Source organism: Macaca mulatta, chromosome 12 (genome assembly GCF_049350105.2).
Source record: "Macaca mulatta isolate MMU2019108-1 chromosome 12, T2T-MMU8v2.0, whole genome shotgun sequence".
Taxonomy (NCBI): Eukaryota; Metazoa; Chordata; class Mammalia; order Primates; family Cercopithecidae; genus Macaca; species Macaca mulatta.
In genome coordinates, this window is record NC_133417.1 from 83,650,480 (window position 1) to 83,669,873 (window position 19,394).

Genomic DNA, 19,394 nt, shown 5'->3' on the forward strand with positions numbered 1-19,394 from the left:
TAAAGTTTTAGAAATATAGATTATAAGCTGGGTGTGGTAGCTCATGCCTGTAATCCCAGCACTTTGGGAGGCCAAGGCGGGCAGATCACTTGACGTCAGGAGCTCCAGACCAACCTGGCCAACATGGTGAAACCCCGTTTCTACCAAAAATTACAAAAATTAGTTGGGCATGGTGGTGGGTGCCTGTAATCCCACCTACTCAGGAGGCTGAGGCATGAGAATCACTTGAACCCAGGAGGCAGAGGTTGCAGCGAGCAGAGATCATGCCACTGTACTCCAGCCTGGGTGACAGAGTGAGACCCTGTCTCGAGAAAAGAAAGAAATACAGATTTAAAAAATGACTTCTTCTCTAGATAAACTTATTTCCTCGTAAACGTTTTCTTTTCATTTGTTTAAAAATGTCCTAAATTGCATTCATCATCATAAAAACTACACCTTCAGGATATACTACAAAATTACACTTTTGTGGGATCACTTATAAAATAAATGATACCTTTTATATTCAGCTGAGCTGTGCACGAGTCTTTTCCCACTTCATTCACAGCATAGCAGGTATATTGTCCAGAATCTCCTTTGTCTACTTTGAGGACTGTCAGGTGGGCGCTGTTTTCCAGATAACTAATCTGGTAGTTTCCACCACTTCGTATCTCTCTGTTGTCTTTGGCCCAGCTGACCTTTATCGGTTGTGTGCCTGTGACGTGGCACTCAAAGTCAGCACTTTCTCCCACCACAGCATCCACAGGGGCAAGACGGATATCAAAGAATGGTGGGTTCTTCCCCTCTAATAGTAGAGCAGAAAGACAAGGTTTCAGGCTCAGTATCTGGACCGTGTCAGTTTACTGAAACAGAAATTTCTCCCTAATTTCACATTTGATTACAATACTTTAATTATAGAAATAAAAGTTTAAGAATCCACAAACCTGTAAGAATGAGCCGGGCACTAGAAGAAGCAGAGCCTATAGGGTTTGTAGCTGTGCAAGAATACTGGCCTGCAAGGCTCCGGTCAGTTTTAAAAATATTGAGTGTGGCTGTATTGTCTAAAAATGATGTTTGTACATTTGGGCTGTCTTTCAATGGCTTGCCATCTTTATACCAAGACACAGAGATAGGTTCTGATCCACTTATGGCACAATCAAAAACAACTGGCAGTCCAACTGTTTCTTGAACATCTCTCAATTGTCGAGAAAATGATGGTGGAAGTTTTTGTTCTGTAGGAACAGAATAAAAGTAACAAACACTTTAATTTACTAAATGCTCTTCTCACAATTATATATATATACAAAATGCATGTATATATGTGATTTCTTTTAAAAATCAGGAATTATTAACGTCTCTTGAATTAACTTGGAGATAAAGAAAAGCATATAGATTTCTGGAGCAAAAGTATCACTCTGAGACCAACCCTTATGCACAGTAGGTGCAAACCAATCTGAAAACCAGTAAAGCAATTGGTTGGCTGAAGGCATGTCTCTGGGCAAGCAGCAGATTCCTGTAATTTTAAAGACTGCCTTCTAACAATTTGCATGAGATACTTATAGGGTGGAATTAAAAAATATATGATCACTTTTAAAAAAGATTTAATTATAGAATCAAATGATTGCATAATCCTTCCAATTAAAGATTTAGTCATATTATCTCTCTCTGTAAAATCCACAGAAAAAGATAAGCCACTAACTGTAAATAGGATTACTTAAGCAGAATATTAAGACTTTGGAAAGATTTTCCTAAAAACAAGGCCTCCCCAGACATTTTAAATCTTGTTCAAAAGAAACACAAATTCGTTCACTTTAAAAATATTGCCATCACCTTGAACGGTAAGGAAAGTTGATGCAGAAACTTCTCCTACGCTGTTTTCAGCTTTGCAGATATATTCTCCACTATCATTAATATCAACCTGGTTGAAAACCAGTGTAGCAACATTATTCCTAAAATGCATTTTGTAGGTCGTAGTGGGTCTCAATTTTGTATCTCCTTTATACCAGGATACCCCAATTTCAGGGGTTCCAGCAAGCTGGCATTGTAGAGAGGCAGAATCTCCAACAGACACCTTAACCGGCTCCAGCTGCTTGACAAAATACGGTGGTTCTGCAGCCAAGAGAGATAATCAATCAGTGATGAAGGAGATGGGCCAGATCATCGATTGCATACAAAGGTAAGAATGTGCAATCATGACAAACCTAGTATGAGTATTTGTGCTGAACAGGAATCTTTTCCAGAAGCATTTTCAATGTAGCAGTTGTATTGTCCTGCATCCTCTACTGTGCTACTTGGAATTTCCAGGATTGCCGATTTTTCAGTCGTAGTTATATTACACCTCTGAGAAGGAGTTACATTTATGCCATTTTTCTTCCAGACAACAAAAATGGGAGGAGTTCCAGTGAATGTACCCTCTAGGATCAGGGGTTTTCCTTTCTCTATGCTGTAATCATTCAGCCTCTTCACAAATTTGGCTGGGGCTAAAGTGACCAAATTGAAAATATATCAATTGAAAATATCAAACACATATACATAGAGACATAGACACATCTAATTACTAACCATATAAATCTAGAAGAGCAGTCTGACAAACCTTTTATGTAGAGATGTGTTGTACAAGAAGCCTTGCCAGCTTCATTGCTAACTATGCAAGTATATTCTCCACTTTGTGATGTATCTACATCGAACAACTCCAGTTCAGCAACTGAATCCTCCAAGGACACGTTGCATCTGTCCCCTGGTACTACTTCACTGCTACCCTTGAACCAGCTAACACTGAAAGGAGGTGTTCCTTTTACGATACTGGTGAAAGTTACATTGGTCCCAGTTAAAACATCCATGGGTTCAGGTTTCTGAACAAAAGATGGTGGTTCTAAACACAAAAGCATATATCAGAAAAGGTTTAGATTTGTGAATTGTTATGACAAACATGCTTAATAAACTGTGAAATGCAATTCATTTTACTGTTTTGTAAACTGACCTCTCACGGTCAAAGGAGCACTACATTCATCAGAACCAGCCATATTAGTAGCTATACATGTGTAGTCACCACTGTCTGATTCTTCCAGCATGTTCACAGTTAAAGCACAAGTATTATCTGTCAGGGTGGTCTGGTATTTCCTTCCACTGCTGATCTCATTTCCTTCATGGAACCAGGAGACAGAGATTGGAGGTGACCCATAGACTTTACACTCCATTACAACTGAGGAACCGGATAGACCATTTGTCTCTTTCAGTTTTCTTGTGAATGAAGGAGGAACGGTTCGATCTGAATGTGATACAAAAAAAAAGCAAAAACAAAGGACAACAATTATAAAATGACTTGAAGAGAGAGCTGTCTTCTTGATGGAATATCCCTAGATCCATTTGGCTCTTTTGTGAGGGTATTAAAAAATCCTCTATGGCTTCACACTATCAAAAGCTTGGAGAATCAGTGGGCAGAATGTGATGGTTGACTTGCTAGGGATTTTATTCTCTCTTTGCCGTGAAGCATTATGTGGTGAATTATTTCAGCATAAAGGAAGACTGCTTTAACCTTATCCAGACACTATTTTTCATTCCTATCATCATTTTGGAAATTCCTCAAAAAGAAAGGGATATAACTTTTGAATGTGGTTTTCTTCTAATTCTACAGATGGTATTGCCTCTGAATTTGCTGATTCAGAAGATGTAAGACTCATGCTATCCTATAGAAGATGGAACAACCCATATACACTTATGAAAATCAGGAAATACATTATTATAATGGTGAAGGAAAAGCCCAAGAAATCAACCAACCTGAAACCTGCACTGAAGCTGTGCAGCTGTCTTTACCAACAGGGTTCTGCACCTCAAAACTGTATACCCCACTGTCACTCGGTGCCACCTTGATGATCTTAAGGCCAGATACTTTGTTGAAGAAGCTTATTTTGTATTTGTTGTCACTTGTTAGTTCCTTTCCATCCTTAAACCACTTAGTACTGAGTTCAGGGGTGCCAGCTACTGTACACTCCAAGGTACAGGTGTCTCCTGTGGTAACTTTTATGGATTCTGGCTTTTCTACAATTGTTGCAGGCTCTGGAATGAAATGTAAAAGATACCCATATTTTAAATTCAAATTGAAAAACTAAAGAAAACACAGATCCTGGTGAGTGTGTGCCTTGTATCTGTGATAACATCATCTTCGTACTAACCGAGAATGGATAGCATGGCGAAGCACTCTTGCATCCCAGCATCATTTTTGATCTGACAAGTGTATTTTCCAGCACTGGCTGGTTCCACTCTTGAAAATTGTAAGGTTGCAATGTTTTCTGAATAAGAAATCCATATGTTGTCACTTTCTCTAACGACTTCCCCCTTATCTTTGAACCACACCACTGAAATGGGCTCAGCGCCTTCAATGATAGTCTGCAGCTGAACTTCTTTACCAACGACAGTAGAAATGTCACTGAGCTTCTTCACAAAGCTTGGTGGTGCTGATGAAGAAAGAGGAAAGCCTGGGTTTTAAAATGTGTGGGACTGACAGCATTTTGCTCAAATCATGAATGCCAAGAATCAAACTAGTGATAATGTATCATTTCCATTTAAGAGGCATTTTTGGTCGACGCGAGCAGGGACACATTAAAGTTTATATTCAGTAGGAAAGTTGAATATCTCATCTACTCCAGCTTTCTTAATCCAATCAAAACCTAATGACAACATTATCTAAAAGGATATTTAGTAGGATTTAGAAACGGGATGCAGACTCAACAGAAAAGGACTTGGAAAGGAAACAAAGGGAAAGTGGAATAGGCTGTTAGTGATAAGACTGAGCTAGGGTGAAGGGGGCAACAGACTATTACAATTAGAAGGGAAGTAGTGAGCAGAAGAGAATGCAGTCCATCTAACCTTTGAGAGTGATGGAACCAACGCAAGTGTCACTCCCCACATCGTTTGTGGCTTTACACTGATATTCCCCAATGTCTGCAGCATCAACATTCAGGATGTGGATACTGGTAAGGAAGTTCTCAGACATTATCTTGTACTTCTTGCCGCTCCTAAGTTCTCTCTTGTCTTTATGCCAAGAAACATGAAATGGGGGCGTGCCCTGAAGCTCACATTCAAGGTGAACATCAGCTCCTTTCAGTGTCTCGACAGGATGAGGCTTTTTGCGGAAAATGGGTGGTTCTAAAATTGGAAAAAAGGAAGATACGGATGTATTATGTAAGTATATAGTTAAAAGTAAGAATCAGTCTTCCACTCCATCGGAGATAGAGTGAAAAAAACACTTTCAATTCTTTACTGTGTCCTTTCCCAATTTTAAAACATCGTTGGAGAGTCAAATAGGGAGTTAAGAGGACAATTAAAGAGGAGGCGAATGTGAAAAATACACAGGTGGGGAGAGCTCTGACCTTTAACTTTTAAGGACGTGCTGCTGCTGGCACTGCCAGCTGCATTGTGGGCCTCACAGGTGTAGTCTCCACTGTCTTCAACACTGAGATTGTGCATTTCCAGCACAGCCACGGAGTCAACGAATGACATTCTGAATTTACTGCTCTCTTGAATTTCAGTCTCGTCCTTGTACCATAAAACTTTGATTTCTGGAGACCCGCCGATTTTGCATTCATACCTTGTAAATTCATCCTGTTTCACAATTCTTGAAGGTTCTAGCTTCTTAATGAACCTGGGTGGTTCTATGGAAACAAAAGGAAACACAAAGGGTAAGGGATGGAAAAGATGCATATAATTCAAGATGAGGTGGAAAAAATAATCTTTGCTAGAGAGGTCTTTAGCTCTGGAAAACAAATTTATGCAGTTCAAGGAAGAAGAGTTAAATGAAACCTAAATAGAAAATTTCTAAAATAAAATACGCTTGTTTTTGTAAGCATCCACATCAAGTATTATTACTAAAGGAAGGAGAAAAAGACGTTACTCTCTAATGTGCCGTCCTCTCCCAGCAAAAGAGTCCCTTCTCTAGTGCCAAGATCAGAGATAATAGCATGCATCTGTCAGTGGAAGCCCTCTGAGGTCCACGGGGAATGAGAGTTTCGTTACTGTCCTGTATGTGAACCAGTGGAGAACTATTTCCTAAGGCTGCAATGCTATCAGTTACATAGCATGAAGAGCCAGAATGGCAAAATGGGTCAGATATCCTAATATTTTTAAAATGCCATTTTCCTCTTATAGGTGTTAAATGGATATTTCTTCAACCTTCATAATTTTCCTCTGAAGTGTGCAAGAGTAATGCTTTCCTCATTAACTGAAGCAAAAAATTCAGGCATAGGGAAGTGAAAATGATTAGCTATATGTCATAGAGCAAATGGGCTGCTAAATCTAATTATATTTTAATTTCAAGATATTTATAAACCACCACCATCATAAAAACCCTTAAAAATACTCTAATGGACTCGACTAGCAGTCCATTGAGTAAACTATTTAATTGCTAACACTAGCAGCTATAAACATGTGGCAGAAACACATGACTGCTTTCCATAATAGCAGATACTGATCTACCTACTCCTCAGCCGCTGACGTCCACTATTATTTAAGTGGGGCTCGTGGAGGAAAGTAAGTTGAACTTATCATTCTCATCTGAATTCTCCTTGAAGGGCTTGATAGTTTGGAGTTTTGCTATGCCTTAGACGGACAAAAGCCATTCATTTACTAAGTACTGTGGAAAACAAGTCATTTGCAATAACTTTGCTTTTTTCTCCTATGATAATGCCTTTCAAACTAGGATTTTCTCGCAATTTTGTAGAGTTTTGGTTGTCTCTCTCTAGTCTCTATTTTTAATCTCTTAAAATGGACTTTTGGTCCATGTTTTCCTAGTTTTAAAAAAAATTTTTTTAAGTAATAAAAAAATACTTGTCTCCATTTGGAAGGTACTTGATCCACTTGATCCATTTTAATCACTAGACCCTGGTCCTAAACGTAGCCCTCTCTCAAGCACACCCACCCTCCTATATTTTAAGATACTGAAAATGTAAAAGAGATCTTGCTCCTTCACTCTAACAAGTACCTTGTACACCCAGCTGAGCAGAACAAGAGTCTTTTCCAGCGACGTTGCTTGCATAGCAGGTGTACTGCCCGGCATCGCCTTTGCCTACTTTGAGAACTGTCAGAGTGGCAGTATTTTCTACCAAAGTCATCTTGTAGTTGCCTCCAGGGCGTATCTCTCGGTTATCTTTGGCCCAAGTGATTTTGATTGGTGCAGTCCCAGTTACATGACATTTAAAAGTACCACTTTCTCCAAGAGCAAGATCTACTGATACAGGTTTTAGATCAAAGAAAGGAGGCACTTCATGCTCTGAAAAGAATGAAGACCAACATGGTGATTTTGATTTCCATGCTCTCATATACACAGCAGAAACTAAATGGCGCCAGCCTTTTGGTGGCCTGGAGCAGTGAAGCTGCTTTACAATGAAGAGGGTAATGTGAGTTACTCACCTGAGAGAATGAGCTTGGCACTGGATGAAGCAGTCCCAAGAGGATTAGAAGCAGAGCAATTATACTGCCCTACGTGGCTCTGGTCAGTTTGTAAAATCTGAAGAGTTGCTACATTATGAACAAAAGATGTCTGCAAATTAGCATCATCTTTCAAAAGAACCCCATCCTTGTACCAAGACACTTGAAGAGGTTCTGAGCCATTGATGCGGCATTCAAATGCAACTGGGAAGCCTAGAGTCTCATGAACGTCTTTCAGTTTTCTTGCAAAGGAAGGTGGAAGTTTGCGCTCTGTAAAGAAGTTACAGATAATCCTTATTTACAAGTGAGAAAGCATCCACAACATATTTCAATCCATGAAAGTTTTGATGTTTTTAAGAAAATGAATCTGTCCACACACACTAGGTTAAACAACACCATCATCACCTTTGATAACAAGCACAGCTGAAGAAGCGACTGCCCCCACACTGTTCTCTGCCTTGCACGAATACTCTCCCACATCACTGTGATCCACTTTGTTGATTACTAAGGAAGCAATGTTATTTTTGAATTGCATTTTATATGCAGGAGCTGATCGTAGCTTTGTGTGTTCTTTATACCAAGAAATTCTAATTTCTGGAGTTCCATCCACTTTACACTGTAAAGTTGCAGGTTCTCCAATGGCTGCTTCCACATGTTCCAGAGGTTCGATGAAGTATGGTGGTTCTATGGTACAAAGGATGGTAATCAATCAGTCAGTCATGCCATGTAAAAGAGGATGTTTGAAGTGAAAGAGCAATACAAAGAGGTAGCTGTCAACACACCTAAGACAGACACCAGAGCTTCACAGATATCTTGACCGGCCTCATTTTCTATCAGGCAGCTGTACTGTGCATAATCCTCTATTGTGCTCTCAAGAATTTCCAGTATGGTAGATTTTTCTGTCATAGTAATACTGCATCTCTCAGATTGTGAAAGAAGATACTCGTCCTTTATCCAGCTCACTGAGATTGGAGGTGTGCCAGTGTATGTGGCCTCGAGAACTATGGGGCTTCCTGTCTCAACACTGAAATCAGCCAGTCTTTTCACAAAAGTGGCTGGTTCTATAGGGAGAAAACATGAGGGTAAAATTCATGTCTTCTAATGAAGACTTAGGAGAAATTTTAAAAGATACACATATTGGGGGAAAAAGCAAACCTTTCACAAAAAGATGTGTGGTACAGGAAGCACTGCCAGCATCATTAGTAACGAGGCAAGAATAGTCTCCACTTTGCAATGGCTGCACCTCAAACAACTCCAGTTCTGTGACAAAATCTTCCAGGGAGATGTTGCATGACTCCCCAGGCACCAGTTCCCTGCTGCCTTTAAACCACTTGACCTTGAAAGGAGGGGTGCCTCTGATGACACTGGTGAACGTGAGGCTCATTCCAGGCAAAACTTCCACAGAATCGGGGGTTTGTTCAAAAGATGGTGGTTCTAGATATTGCAAGGTGGAAGGGGAGATTAAGAGAAGAAAGAAATCCAAGTGAGAAGTGCTTTTGCTCCTTAAAAAAAAGGGAGCTAAGACTAAACATGAAGACAAAATAAAGAAACTCCAGGGAAGGCAGACATCACATCCACATGAAAGAGGTGTTAGAGAAGCAGCAGCTTTTTCCCTGCACACTGACCTTGTACAGTCAGGACTGCTGAGCACTCGTCGGAACCAGCTACGTTGGCAGCCACACACGTGTATATGCCTGTGTCGGAGGGCTCCAACAAGCTCAGATTCAAAGTACAGACGTTTTCCGAAAAGCTGGACTGACATTTGGGCCCACTAACAATCTCATTTCCGTCCTGAAACCAGCCAACTGAAATTGGGGCCGAACCAGAGACTCGGCACTCCAAAACAATTGAGGCCCCCAGGATGGCATTCACGTCTTTCAGCTTGCGGATGAAGGAAGGAGGTACAATCCGATCTATGTGGGGAAGGGTAGTTTTGTGTTTAAAGAGAAGTTTTATTCTGTGCCCCTCCACCCCGTGGAAATATTGTAAATGCACAAAAATCTCATTCTACTCACCAGAAACATGGACAGATACAGTGCAGTTACTTTTGCCAACACTGTTTTTCACTTCAAAGCTATATAACCCTTTGTCACTCATTTCTGCAGAGGGGATTTTGAGGGAAGCTACTTTATTGATGAATGTAATGTGATGTTTGCTGTCTGCAGACAATTCTCTTCCATCTTTGAACCACTTGGCTGAGAGTTCGGGTGTTCCAGTCACTACACATTCTAATGCAAAAGGATTTCCAGTAGTGACAGTCATGGGTTCTGGCTTCTCTATGATTCTGCCTGGTTCTAAAAGAAGAAGTATTTTGCATTGAAAACAAAGTCACCTGTCAAACTCAAGAGTACAATCACTGTATTACTCGATAAGAGGAATATTTGAGGAAAATGATCATGGATCAATTAACTTGATATTTTTTCTCTGGCTGTGCTTTGCTACTAACCTAGTACAGTCAAGACTGCAGAGCATTCTCTCATTCCAGCATCGTTTTTGATTTGGCATATATATTTTCCAGAATTCGATGCTTCTGGACTCCCCAGCTGGAGGGTTGCAATGTTATCAATGAATGAAATCCTGGTGTTCTCACTTTCTCTGATGACTTCACCTTTATCTTTCAGCCAGACAACAGAAATTGGCTGGAAGCCCTCCACTATGGCCCGTAACTCAACAGCATCCCCAATAAGTGTTGAGGTGTCACTTAGCTTTTTCACGAATCGTGGAGGTTCTGATGAAAGAAATTTGTGATTAGAGGAAAAAATGTGAGAGTCATGGCCACACAAGTTATTAGTTAGGCAAGAACAGATAGAAGTAAGGGGCATATATTTTTGTGCCCATGTATACAAACCTTTGAACTTGACAGAGCAAGAACACGTGTCACTTCCCACCTCGTTAGTAGCTTTGCAGTGATATTCCCCGACATCGGAGGCTTCAAGGTTAAGGATATGAAGACTTGTATCAAAATTTTTCGAAGTGATTTTAAATTTCTTGCTGCTTCTAACTTGCTTTCGATCTTTAACCCATACTACTTCAAATGGGGGAGTTCCCGAAATTTCACATTGTAGAATCACATCAGAACCTTTAAGAGCTCCTACTGGAGAAGGCTTCTGGGTGAAAATAGGAGGTGCTACCAGAAAAAAGAAGATAAACAATGAGAACACTTGCTTACTATAAAGGAAGAAAAAATTAAATCTAGAACCTTGAAGACTGACTGGTGTGATCATATGACAATACATGCTGACACAAGAAATGACAATTCATTAAAACTTGTTGAAGAATTGCAACAAAATAACCTTAATTATCCTTTTATTTTGGAGCTCGTAACTTTGCTAAGAGCCCAAATCAGAGGAGAATAAAGAAATGAAGAAGCTTAGTGTGTCTAACCTTTCACTGTCAACGCTGTGCTGCAGCTGGCGTCACCAACACCATTATGAGCCTCACAAATGTAGTCCCCGCTGTCCTCAGCACTAGCTTCATTGATGGTAAGCAGTGCCACAGAATTAATGAATGACATGTTGTATTTCCAACTTTCATGAAGTTCACTGTCATTTCGGAACCACGAAACTTTGATTTCTGGGGAACCACTTATTTTACATTCCAGTTGAATGGATTCCCCCTGCTTTGCAACTTTTGAAGCTTCTAATTTCTTAACAAACTTTGGAGGTTCTAGTAAACCAAACAAAACAGTCAGTGAGGGATATTTATTATACATGTTAAAAGAGCTTGTTTTTGTAGCTGAAGAGCCCATAAATTTATATTTAAACTGGTTTGTTATTAAGAATATACTTTCTGAGGATTTTGCAGTAAAATAAGTTATCTTTTAAGTTAAATAATCTCATAACATTTTAAATAATTTAGTTGATACTTTTTTTAGTTTGACTATGTAAGTTAAAACATAAAAATTAATGTATTATAGATGTATTTGATCAACATTTAGTAATGATAAATCAGAATGCCATATAACAAGAAAGCATTAAAAAATGGACTAGACAGTTAAAACGACATTTAACAAATTTCAATTAAACAATACTTTTTGATAAGATTACACTTAGAGATACACTAATGTAAAGAACAATATAAAGAGAAAACACAACTTTGATTAATGTTACCTCCAACACTAATACACAAATTCTAACATGTCCAGTTAGTTTATCTCAAACACTTAAAAACCAAAGAAACATTTATAAGACAATTATGTAAACATGGTAAGGAACAAATATTGTGAAAAGCCATGGAATGATACCTTTTACACTGAGCTGAGCTGAGCACATGTCTTTGCCAACATCATTGGTTGCTTGGCAAGTATATTGACCAGAGTCTCCTTTGCCTACTTTAAGAATTCTCAAATGAGGAGTGTTTCCCACACATGTGATTGTATAGTTTCCTCCAGGACGGATCTCCTTGTTATCTTTTGACCAAGTGATTCGCATTGGTTGAGCACCAGTAACGTGACACTCAAAATCAGCACTTTCTCCAGCAATAACATCTATAGATACAGGCTTGATGTCAAAGAAGGGAGATTTCTTGGGTTCTGGAAGATGAGAAGAAAGGCAATGTGTGTTTGTTTTTTTTTTTTTTTGCCATTGGTCATTTCTACTTTGACAATGAAATATGAAGTCACAGTTTGCAAAGAAAAAGTGTGACATGTGAACAAACCTCTTGCTGTGAGTCTAGCACTAGAAGATGCTGTTCCGAGTGGGTTGGAAGCTGAGCAAGAGTACTGGCCAGAGTGACTCAAGTCAGTTTGCAAAATTTTTAAAGTTGCCACATTATCTACAAACGATGTCTGTAGATTTTCATCATCTCTTAAAAGTACTCCATCTCTATACCAGCACACTTGGATGGGTGCAGAGCCATTTAATCGACAAGTGAGTGTAACAGGTAACCCCACAGTTTGTTCAATGTCCTTTAATTGTCTTGCAAAGGAAGGTGGGAGTTGGCGCTCTGTAGGGAGACACGTAATACTTAAGGCATTAGGAGATGAAATGAGAACTTCACCATAAAGATACAAGAGTTAAGGAAAAAAGGAATTTCTTAATTTGTAAAATATCGTCACCTTGAATTCTGAACACAGTCTTAGAAGAAGCAGTTCCTATACTATTTTCTGCTTTGCATGTGTACTCTCCGCTGTCATTGAGGTTCACCTTATTAAAAACAAGCGTGGCCACATTGTTTGTAAAGTAGGTCCTGTATTCAGGAGTTGGCCGTAATTTGGTGTCTCCTTTGTACCAAGACACTGTAATTTCTGGTGTCCCAGCAACTTGGCATTGTAAAGAAACCGAATCTCCAACTGATGCCTCCAGAGGTTCCAGTTCCGTAACAAAATAAGGCGGTTCTAAGGAAGAAAGGCTCACAATCAGCAACTGGAATTAATGAATATCAAAGAAACTATGCTACAGGTTAGAAGAATGCAAATGATTTAAAAGACAATAAGACAACGCACCTAATGTAGATACCAGAGCTCCACAAACATCCCTTCCTGCCTCATTTTCAATCTCGCAGGAATACTGTCCTGCATCTCTTTTTGTGCTATTCAGAATTTCCAGGATACAAGTTTTCTCTGTTGTGACTATGTTACATTTTTCAGAGGTAGTTATGTTAAAACCATCCTTTTTCCAAGTGACAGAAATTGGAAGTGTTCCAGTGTAGGTGCTCTCCAGAATTATGGACTTCCCTGGTTCTACAGAATGATCACTTAATCTCTTCACAAATGCAGCTGGTTCTAGTAAGTGACAAAGCACAGCAGTTAAACACAATAAAAACACAAAGATGTCAGTATACAGAAAATAGAAAAAGCAAATCCACTTGAGCAAACCTTTTACAAAGAGACGGGTAGTGCAAGATGCTTGGCCAGCATTGTTAGAAACCACACAGGTGTATTCCCCACTGTGAGATATGTCAACATTAAATAATTCCAGTTCTGCCACAGTGTCTTCAAAATAGATGCTGCACTGGTCTCCTTTCACTAGTTCTCTGGCACCTCTGAACCAGCCGACTTTGAATGGAGGGGTTCCTCTAATAACACTTGTGAAGGTTACATTTTTCCCTGGTAGTACTTCCAAAGGTTCAGGTTCTTTCACAAAAGAGGGTGGTTCTATGTAGACATGGAGAACAATTGAAAGATCCTGTAAGCTTCAAATGGAGTTGCAATTTTGAATAAAACTTTAGAGCACTTTTGAATGTTTGTCAACATAGATGTGCACCTGAAAAGGAATTTGTATGAAATTCCTTACAAGTTGGACTGTCTACTGACCTTGTACAGTTAGCACTGCGCGACATTCATCAGACCCAGCGACATTAGCAGCCACACATGTGTAATGGCCCATATCTGATGAATCCAGAGAATTCAACTGCAATGTGCAGACATTATCTGAAAATGTGGTCTGGTACTTTGCTCCACTGACAATCTTAGTTTTTTCATGAAACCAGGCAACTGAGATAGGTGATGATCCAGCTACTTTGCATTCCAAGATGCAAGAGGCACCTAACACCCCACCAGTATTTTTCAGTCTTCGTGTGAAAGAGGGAGGAACTGTTCGGTCTGTGTGAGGAAAGGCAAGAGACTCATCATGATTTGAAAGAATAGAAGAGACTTGAAAGAAGGAAACTTGTAAAAGGAATTTGCATAAGCAACCAGAGAAAAATAGCAGAACTGACCTGAAACATCAACTACAGCTGTGCAGCTGCTTTTCCCAACATTATTTTGAACCTGGAAAGTGTATGTGCCTGCATCTTGCCTTTCAACTGAGAGAATCTTTAAGGAAGAGATTTTGTTGTAGAAGCTAAATTTGTGTTTTTGGCTGCTGGTCAACAGCTTTCCATCCTTGTACCATTCAACAGAGAGTTCTGGAGTGCCAGCCACCTTGCACTCCAGAGTGCACGTTTCTCCTACAGTCACTGTCATCGGTCCTGCCTTCTCAACAATGACTGCGGGCTCTGAAATAAAACATGATATCCATTTGTCAAAGTCTGGGATCTTTACTGTGTCTCTACTATCACATTCACTAAGATTGTTTCTCCCAATGAGATGGTTACGTTAGGGTGCTCGCTCTCTCGACTTTAAAGTGTGATTCCATAATTACATGCAGTCATAGAATGATAGCTATTTTTTGTTTTAATATTTTTTCTTTTTAGTTTTCTTTTTTCTTTATTTTTTACTTTTCCCACCACTCTTGCTGTCATCTTATAGCAATTATTCTTAAGAAATATATGTTCATGCACGACTCATCTCAAATCGATTTAAACAATGTGCATTAGATAGTATATATTGATTTCCACTTGACCCTCTGTAGATCAAAGGCTACACGTTATTGTGAATTACTTGGTATTTTTGCTCTACTTTAAGGTGTTAAAGACAATTCTTTGAAAGATGTTATTCAAACAATTGTTTAATTGTCATTTAATTTTATGTGCAAGCTTTGCTATCAAATGCCAACCTTTGGAGTTCTTGTTAGTTTTAACAATTACTCTTGTAGCACATGCTGGGCTCTGTATTCTTTCATGCTTAATCAAAGAGAGTCATGATTACATCTGCTAATTGATTAAGACAGGTAGTTATTAAACAATAAAACAGATGTTTACTTTTGTTAGAATCACAGAAACAGAAAAGAGTGTTTGAAAGATCGACTATGTCTTTCCTCTAGACCTTTCAAATAGATGAGGATAAATATAGTTCTAGAAGAAATTCAGAAAAAGAGTCTTCCAGTAACTCTTAGTAATTCATTCCAGCATTTGGCACCAGTTTCTATCGTGGGTTATTGTACCAACCTAAGACGGTCAGTGTGGCCATGTTCTCCCTCATTCCACCATCATTCTTGATTTGGCAGATATACTTTCCAGCATTAGCTGGCTCTGCTTTCGCAAACTGCAGAGTTGCAACATTTTCCACAAATGTAATCCTGATGTTTTCACTTTCTCTAATCACTTCTTCCTTCTCTTTAAGCCACTGGACAAAAATAGGCTGGGCGCCTTCTATGGATGCTTGTAATTCAGCAGGCTCTCCAGCTACCACGGTGAGGCTGTGCAGTTTGGAGACAAATCTTGGTGGTTCTGGACAGGAAAAGATGGATGGAGATTTTTGAAAAGATTGTCCAGATCATGTGAGAGTGAAAAAAATGGGATTTTGCACATTTATGACATTTCTGCCATGTGAATGCACTATATTTACCTTTCAATTTTACAGTACAAACGCAAGTATCACTTCCCACTTCATTCTGTGCTTTGCAGTGGTATTCACCGATGTCTGAAGTGTCCACATTGAGAATGTGAATACTTGTGTGGAAGTTTTTGGATGCAATTTTGTATTTCTTGCTGCTTCTGAGTTGCCGCTTGTCTTTGTACCACACCACCTCAAATGGTGGTGTTCCCGAAAGTTCACATTCAAGACTGACTTCAGCATTTTTAAGGGTTTCTACTACTGGAGGGAAGCTGCTAAAAACAGGTGGCTCTGTAAAAAACAAGAATTTCTCATGAATTGGGCTACTGAATTTCACAGAATGAAAGTTTTTTATTTGTCTTTAAATTGGAAGAAAAGGTTAGGATATTCTAATGGGTAAATAGAGTCCAGCACTATCACTCCATGGGATAACAGCCTCAGAAGTCATTCACCTTCACAAGATAACCAGCTAGATGGGCCGAGAACCCAGATAGATCCTAGATGTTGTTACTGAAAAGTTCAACATTCTGTCTACTCCCCCTTACTGATGTATCTTAGGCTACAAAGATTGATACAAAAATTGTAAATAAGCAAGTATAGCAATAAATAGGATTTGCACGAAGTATGGAATTCTAATTTCAAGGATGATTTTTTTTGTATATGTTCTGTAACAGACACCTGGAAGTCATCACAACATCTGTGATCTAAGTCTTCCATTTCAGCAAATGATTACTGCAATAACTGTCTTGCCACAAGACAAACTTGGCCTTTGTGACAAAAAAAAAGCACAGGAAAATTGCAGCAAAAAAATATGGGTACTGTTTGTACCAAGGTATAGTCATATAATTTTTAAAAGATAGGAAGTGATTCTTGAGAGAGAAGGAAAAAATATGATTGTCCTGTTTTAAACATAAGTTTAAAACCTGTATTGCTCTCACTTTGCATAGATATAGTAAATAGTGCTTGTTGTTAATGATATAGATTATAGTGAGAATGATATATCTGTAAGTTGATTGAAGGCAAAGACTAATTTTAAAATGCCTACTTCGTTTTCTTGTGTGCAGTTTTGAAACATCACGTTTGATGTTTGGCAAATGTGTTGAGGTAATCAGAATTATGACACTGGAATAACAGAAAAATATTTCATGATGACTAGTTACATGTAAGCACAATTCAAGAAGGAAAAACATCTAAAAAGGGAAATAATACTAGCTCAGAAAAATATTCTATGATCTCAAATGGAAACTAAAATGATAGTAAATGAATAAAGAGCTATAATACCCAGAGGAGAAGACGGTTTTCATTTAATGAGAAACATAAGAACAAGATGTCTACCTTTTACTATAACCTTGGTACTGCAGCTTGTGCTGCCAGCAGGATTCTGAGCCTCACAAATGAAATCTCCACTGTCCTCAGTACTGAGATTGTTCATCTGTAGGACGGCCACTGAGTCAATGAAAGTCATTCTGTACTTATCACTGGCTGGAAGTTCATGTTCATTTCGGAACCATACAACTCTGATTTCTGGGGATCCAGCTATCTTGCATTCAAGTCGTGAAGAGTCACCTGCTTTCACAATTTTGGATGCTTCTAATTTCTTTACAAACTTTGGTGGTTCTAAAGAGTCAGGAAAGAGGAGAGTATGAGGGAACAGAAATAAATAACAATAGTTAAATTAGGTAATACATAGGGAAGAGAAAAACATGAGCAAATACTGTCTACTATGTTAGAAAGAATACTGTTTTCTTGATTGTTTAGAGACATTGTAACTGAATATAGAGAACCATAGACACAGTCAGACAGAAACATAAAAACAATCAAACTTGCACACCTGTCACAAGTAACATTGTAGTACAAGAGTCGCTACCAACATCATTGGTAACGTGGCAAGTATACTGTCCAGTCTTAGAAGCATCCACTGAGTAGAGATTTAAGAAGCTAGTCGACCCTTCCAAGCCAATGAAACATTTAGGACCTGAGACAAGTTCCACATCATCCTTAAACCATTTTATTTTAAATGGTGGTGTTCCTTTTAGTACTGCCTTGAATTCCACTGTAGAATCAGGTATGGCTTGTTGTCGCTCAGGTTTCACTAGGAAGCTTGGTGGTTCTATAGATTTTGAGAGAGATATATTTAATTAAGTTGCTTGCAGTTGAATTATTGTGACAGTTTTATGGACATTTAAGAAAACGCTCTTGAAAAGAGGCAATGGCTAAATATTTCTTGAACACAACGAATATGTGTCTAAAGAACCAGAATCATAGAGATTTTAGCTCTAAAGGATACAAAGGTAAGAGTGATACATTTAAGAACCATTCACAAAGAAGAACCAAGAAGAGGTAAAGAAATTCTAACCTTTCACAGTTAAGATGCCACTGCATGCATCATCTCCTGCTACATTTGACACTTTGCATGTGTAATTTGCAGTATCTTCTAATTCCAGATTATTAACTTCCAGAGACACAGATCTCTCATGGCATACAAGTCTGTATTTTGCACTTGTGGATATTTCTTTTCCATCCTTAAACCACTGAGCACTAATGGGAAGTGAACCAGAAACCTTGCACTCCATATGAATAGAAGAGCCCAGAACTTTATCCATTTTGGTTAATTTTTTGGTGAATGATGGAGGAATATTTTGATCTGTCCAATGCAAACAGCAAAACACATCCATTAATTTCTTGTTATTTGTTTACAAAGGACATACTATAAATAAGGGAAGTTGACTGGGGTAAAGATACAAACCTAGCACTCTTAGGTAGGCATCACAGCTACTGCTTCCAAAGTCATTTTCCACCTTGAAAGTATACTGACCACTGTCCTGTGTCATTACTGACTGAATCCTAAAACTGGCCACGTTGTTTTCAAAACTCATTGAAAAGTATCTACTGGGAACTATTTGTTTCCCATCTTTAAGCCATTTCACTTTGAGTTCTGGTGTTCCAGCCACAACACATTCCAAAGTCACGGGATCTTTCTCCGTAACATCAACTGATTTAGCTTTCTCTATGATTTGAGCTGGTTCTGTAGTAGAAATGAAAATGTGGATGAGTTACATTGATAACTCCACTAGAAATAATGTCTGCTCATGAAACTGTCTCTGTAGACTATCTTTGAAAGAGAATAGCTTACAAACCTTGTACTAAAAGGAAAGCATAACACCTCTCAACTCCTGACTCATTCTTGGCTTGACACGTATATCTCCCACTGTGCCCATTATCCACACTTCTGATTTGAAGTGTGGCCACACTGTCCACAAATGAAATATAGATGTTATCATCTTCATCAAGAATCTGATCATCCTTTAGCCAGGTTATAGAAATAGGAGGAGAACCTGCCACGATACTCTGAAAGGTGGCAGAAGTTTTCAAAACAGTAGTGGTATTTTCTATCTTCTTAATAAACAATGGTGGTTCTGTGGTTAAATAAAAGAGTGTGAAAAGAAGAGACATATTGTAACTCCTACCCATAATCATAAGATTAAAAAGCCTTACAGAATTTTTATTTGGTAGGCTCCTTCTTGTAAAACTGACCTTTCAGGGCAACTCTAGCACTGCAAGAGCAGCTGCCACCTTCATTGGATACAATGCACTGGTATTCCCCAGTGTCTGAAGGGTCACACTTGGTTATATGGAGGCTAAACACAGACACTCTGTCGGTCAATGTGTATTTTTTGCTGCTTCGAATTTCCTTGTTATTCTTCAGCCAAGTGACTTCAAACGGAGGTGTTCCTGTAACTTCACATTCCAGCTCCACGTCACTATCTTTTACTACCTCCACAGGCTTCAGCTCTCTGATAAAGGTGGGGGGTTCTAAAGATTCAAAAGGAAGACAGTAGCT

The 19,394-nt window shown here is 38.9% G+C and overlaps 1 protein-coding gene across 4 annotated transcripts in view; it reads right to left on the minus strand.

The window, feature by feature from the left end:
* Window positions 1-19,394, minus strand: part of TTN (titin) — a 273,480-nt gene that overhangs the window by 176,052 nt on the left and 78,034 nt on the right. Inside the window, exons 62-96 of one of the 4 annotated variants that reach the window (XM_077957271.1) lie at window positions 19,088-19,366; window positions 18,691-18,969; window positions 18,300-18,578; window positions 17,910-18,197; window positions 17,385-17,663; window positions 16,889-17,170; window positions 15,566-15,844; window positions 15,166-15,447; window positions 14,056-14,334; window positions 13,652-13,939; window positions 13,214-13,492; window positions 12,842-13,120; window positions 12,455-12,733; window positions 12,055-12,342; window positions 11,642-11,929; window positions 10,783-11,064; window positions 10,247-10,525; window positions 9,845-10,126; window positions 9,414-9,692; window positions 9,024-9,311; window positions 8,554-8,832; window positions 8,181-8,459; window positions 7,804-8,082; window positions 7,381-7,668; window positions 6,953-7,240; window positions 5,346-5,627; window positions 4,843-5,121; window positions 4,149-4,430; window positions 3,754-4,032; window positions 2,957-3,244; window positions 2,570-2,848; window positions 2,178-2,456; window positions 1,807-2,085; window positions 921-1,208; window positions 494-781 (exon numbers count right to left, since the gene is read on the minus strand). The exons of the other annotated variants lie outside the window; for them this stretch is intronic. Of the exons in view, the coding sequence (XP_077813397.1) occupies window positions 494-781; window positions 921-1,208; window positions 1,807-2,085; window positions 2,178-2,456; window positions 2,570-2,848; window positions 2,957-3,244; window positions 3,754-4,032; window positions 4,149-4,430; window positions 4,843-5,121; window positions 5,346-5,627; window positions 6,953-7,240; window positions 7,381-7,668; window positions 7,804-8,082; window positions 8,181-8,459; window positions 8,554-8,832; window positions 9,024-9,311; window positions 9,414-9,692; window positions 9,845-10,126; window positions 10,247-10,525; window positions 10,783-11,064; window positions 11,642-11,929; window positions 12,055-12,342; window positions 12,455-12,733; window positions 12,842-13,120; window positions 13,214-13,492; window positions 13,652-13,939; window positions 14,056-14,334; window positions 15,166-15,447; window positions 15,566-15,844; window positions 16,889-17,170; window positions 17,385-17,663; window positions 17,910-18,197; window positions 18,300-18,578; window positions 18,691-18,969; window positions 19,088-19,366 (9,873 nt within the window). The remainder of the gene's footprint in view (window positions 1-493; window positions 782-920; window positions 1,209-1,806; window positions 2,086-2,177; window positions 2,457-2,569; window positions 2,849-2,956; window positions 3,245-3,753; window positions 4,033-4,148; window positions 4,431-4,842; window positions 5,122-5,345; window positions 5,628-6,952; window positions 7,241-7,380; window positions 7,669-7,803; window positions 8,083-8,180; window positions 8,460-8,553; window positions 8,833-9,023; window positions 9,312-9,413; window positions 9,693-9,844; window positions 10,127-10,246; window positions 10,526-10,782; window positions 11,065-11,641; window positions 11,930-12,054; window positions 12,343-12,454; window positions 12,734-12,841; window positions 13,121-13,213; window positions 13,493-13,651; window positions 13,940-14,055; window positions 14,335-15,165; window positions 15,448-15,565; window positions 15,845-16,888; window positions 17,171-17,384; window positions 17,664-17,909; window positions 18,198-18,299; window positions 18,579-18,690; window positions 18,970-19,087; window positions 19,367-19,394) is intronic. 4 annotated transcript variants of the gene reach the window in all.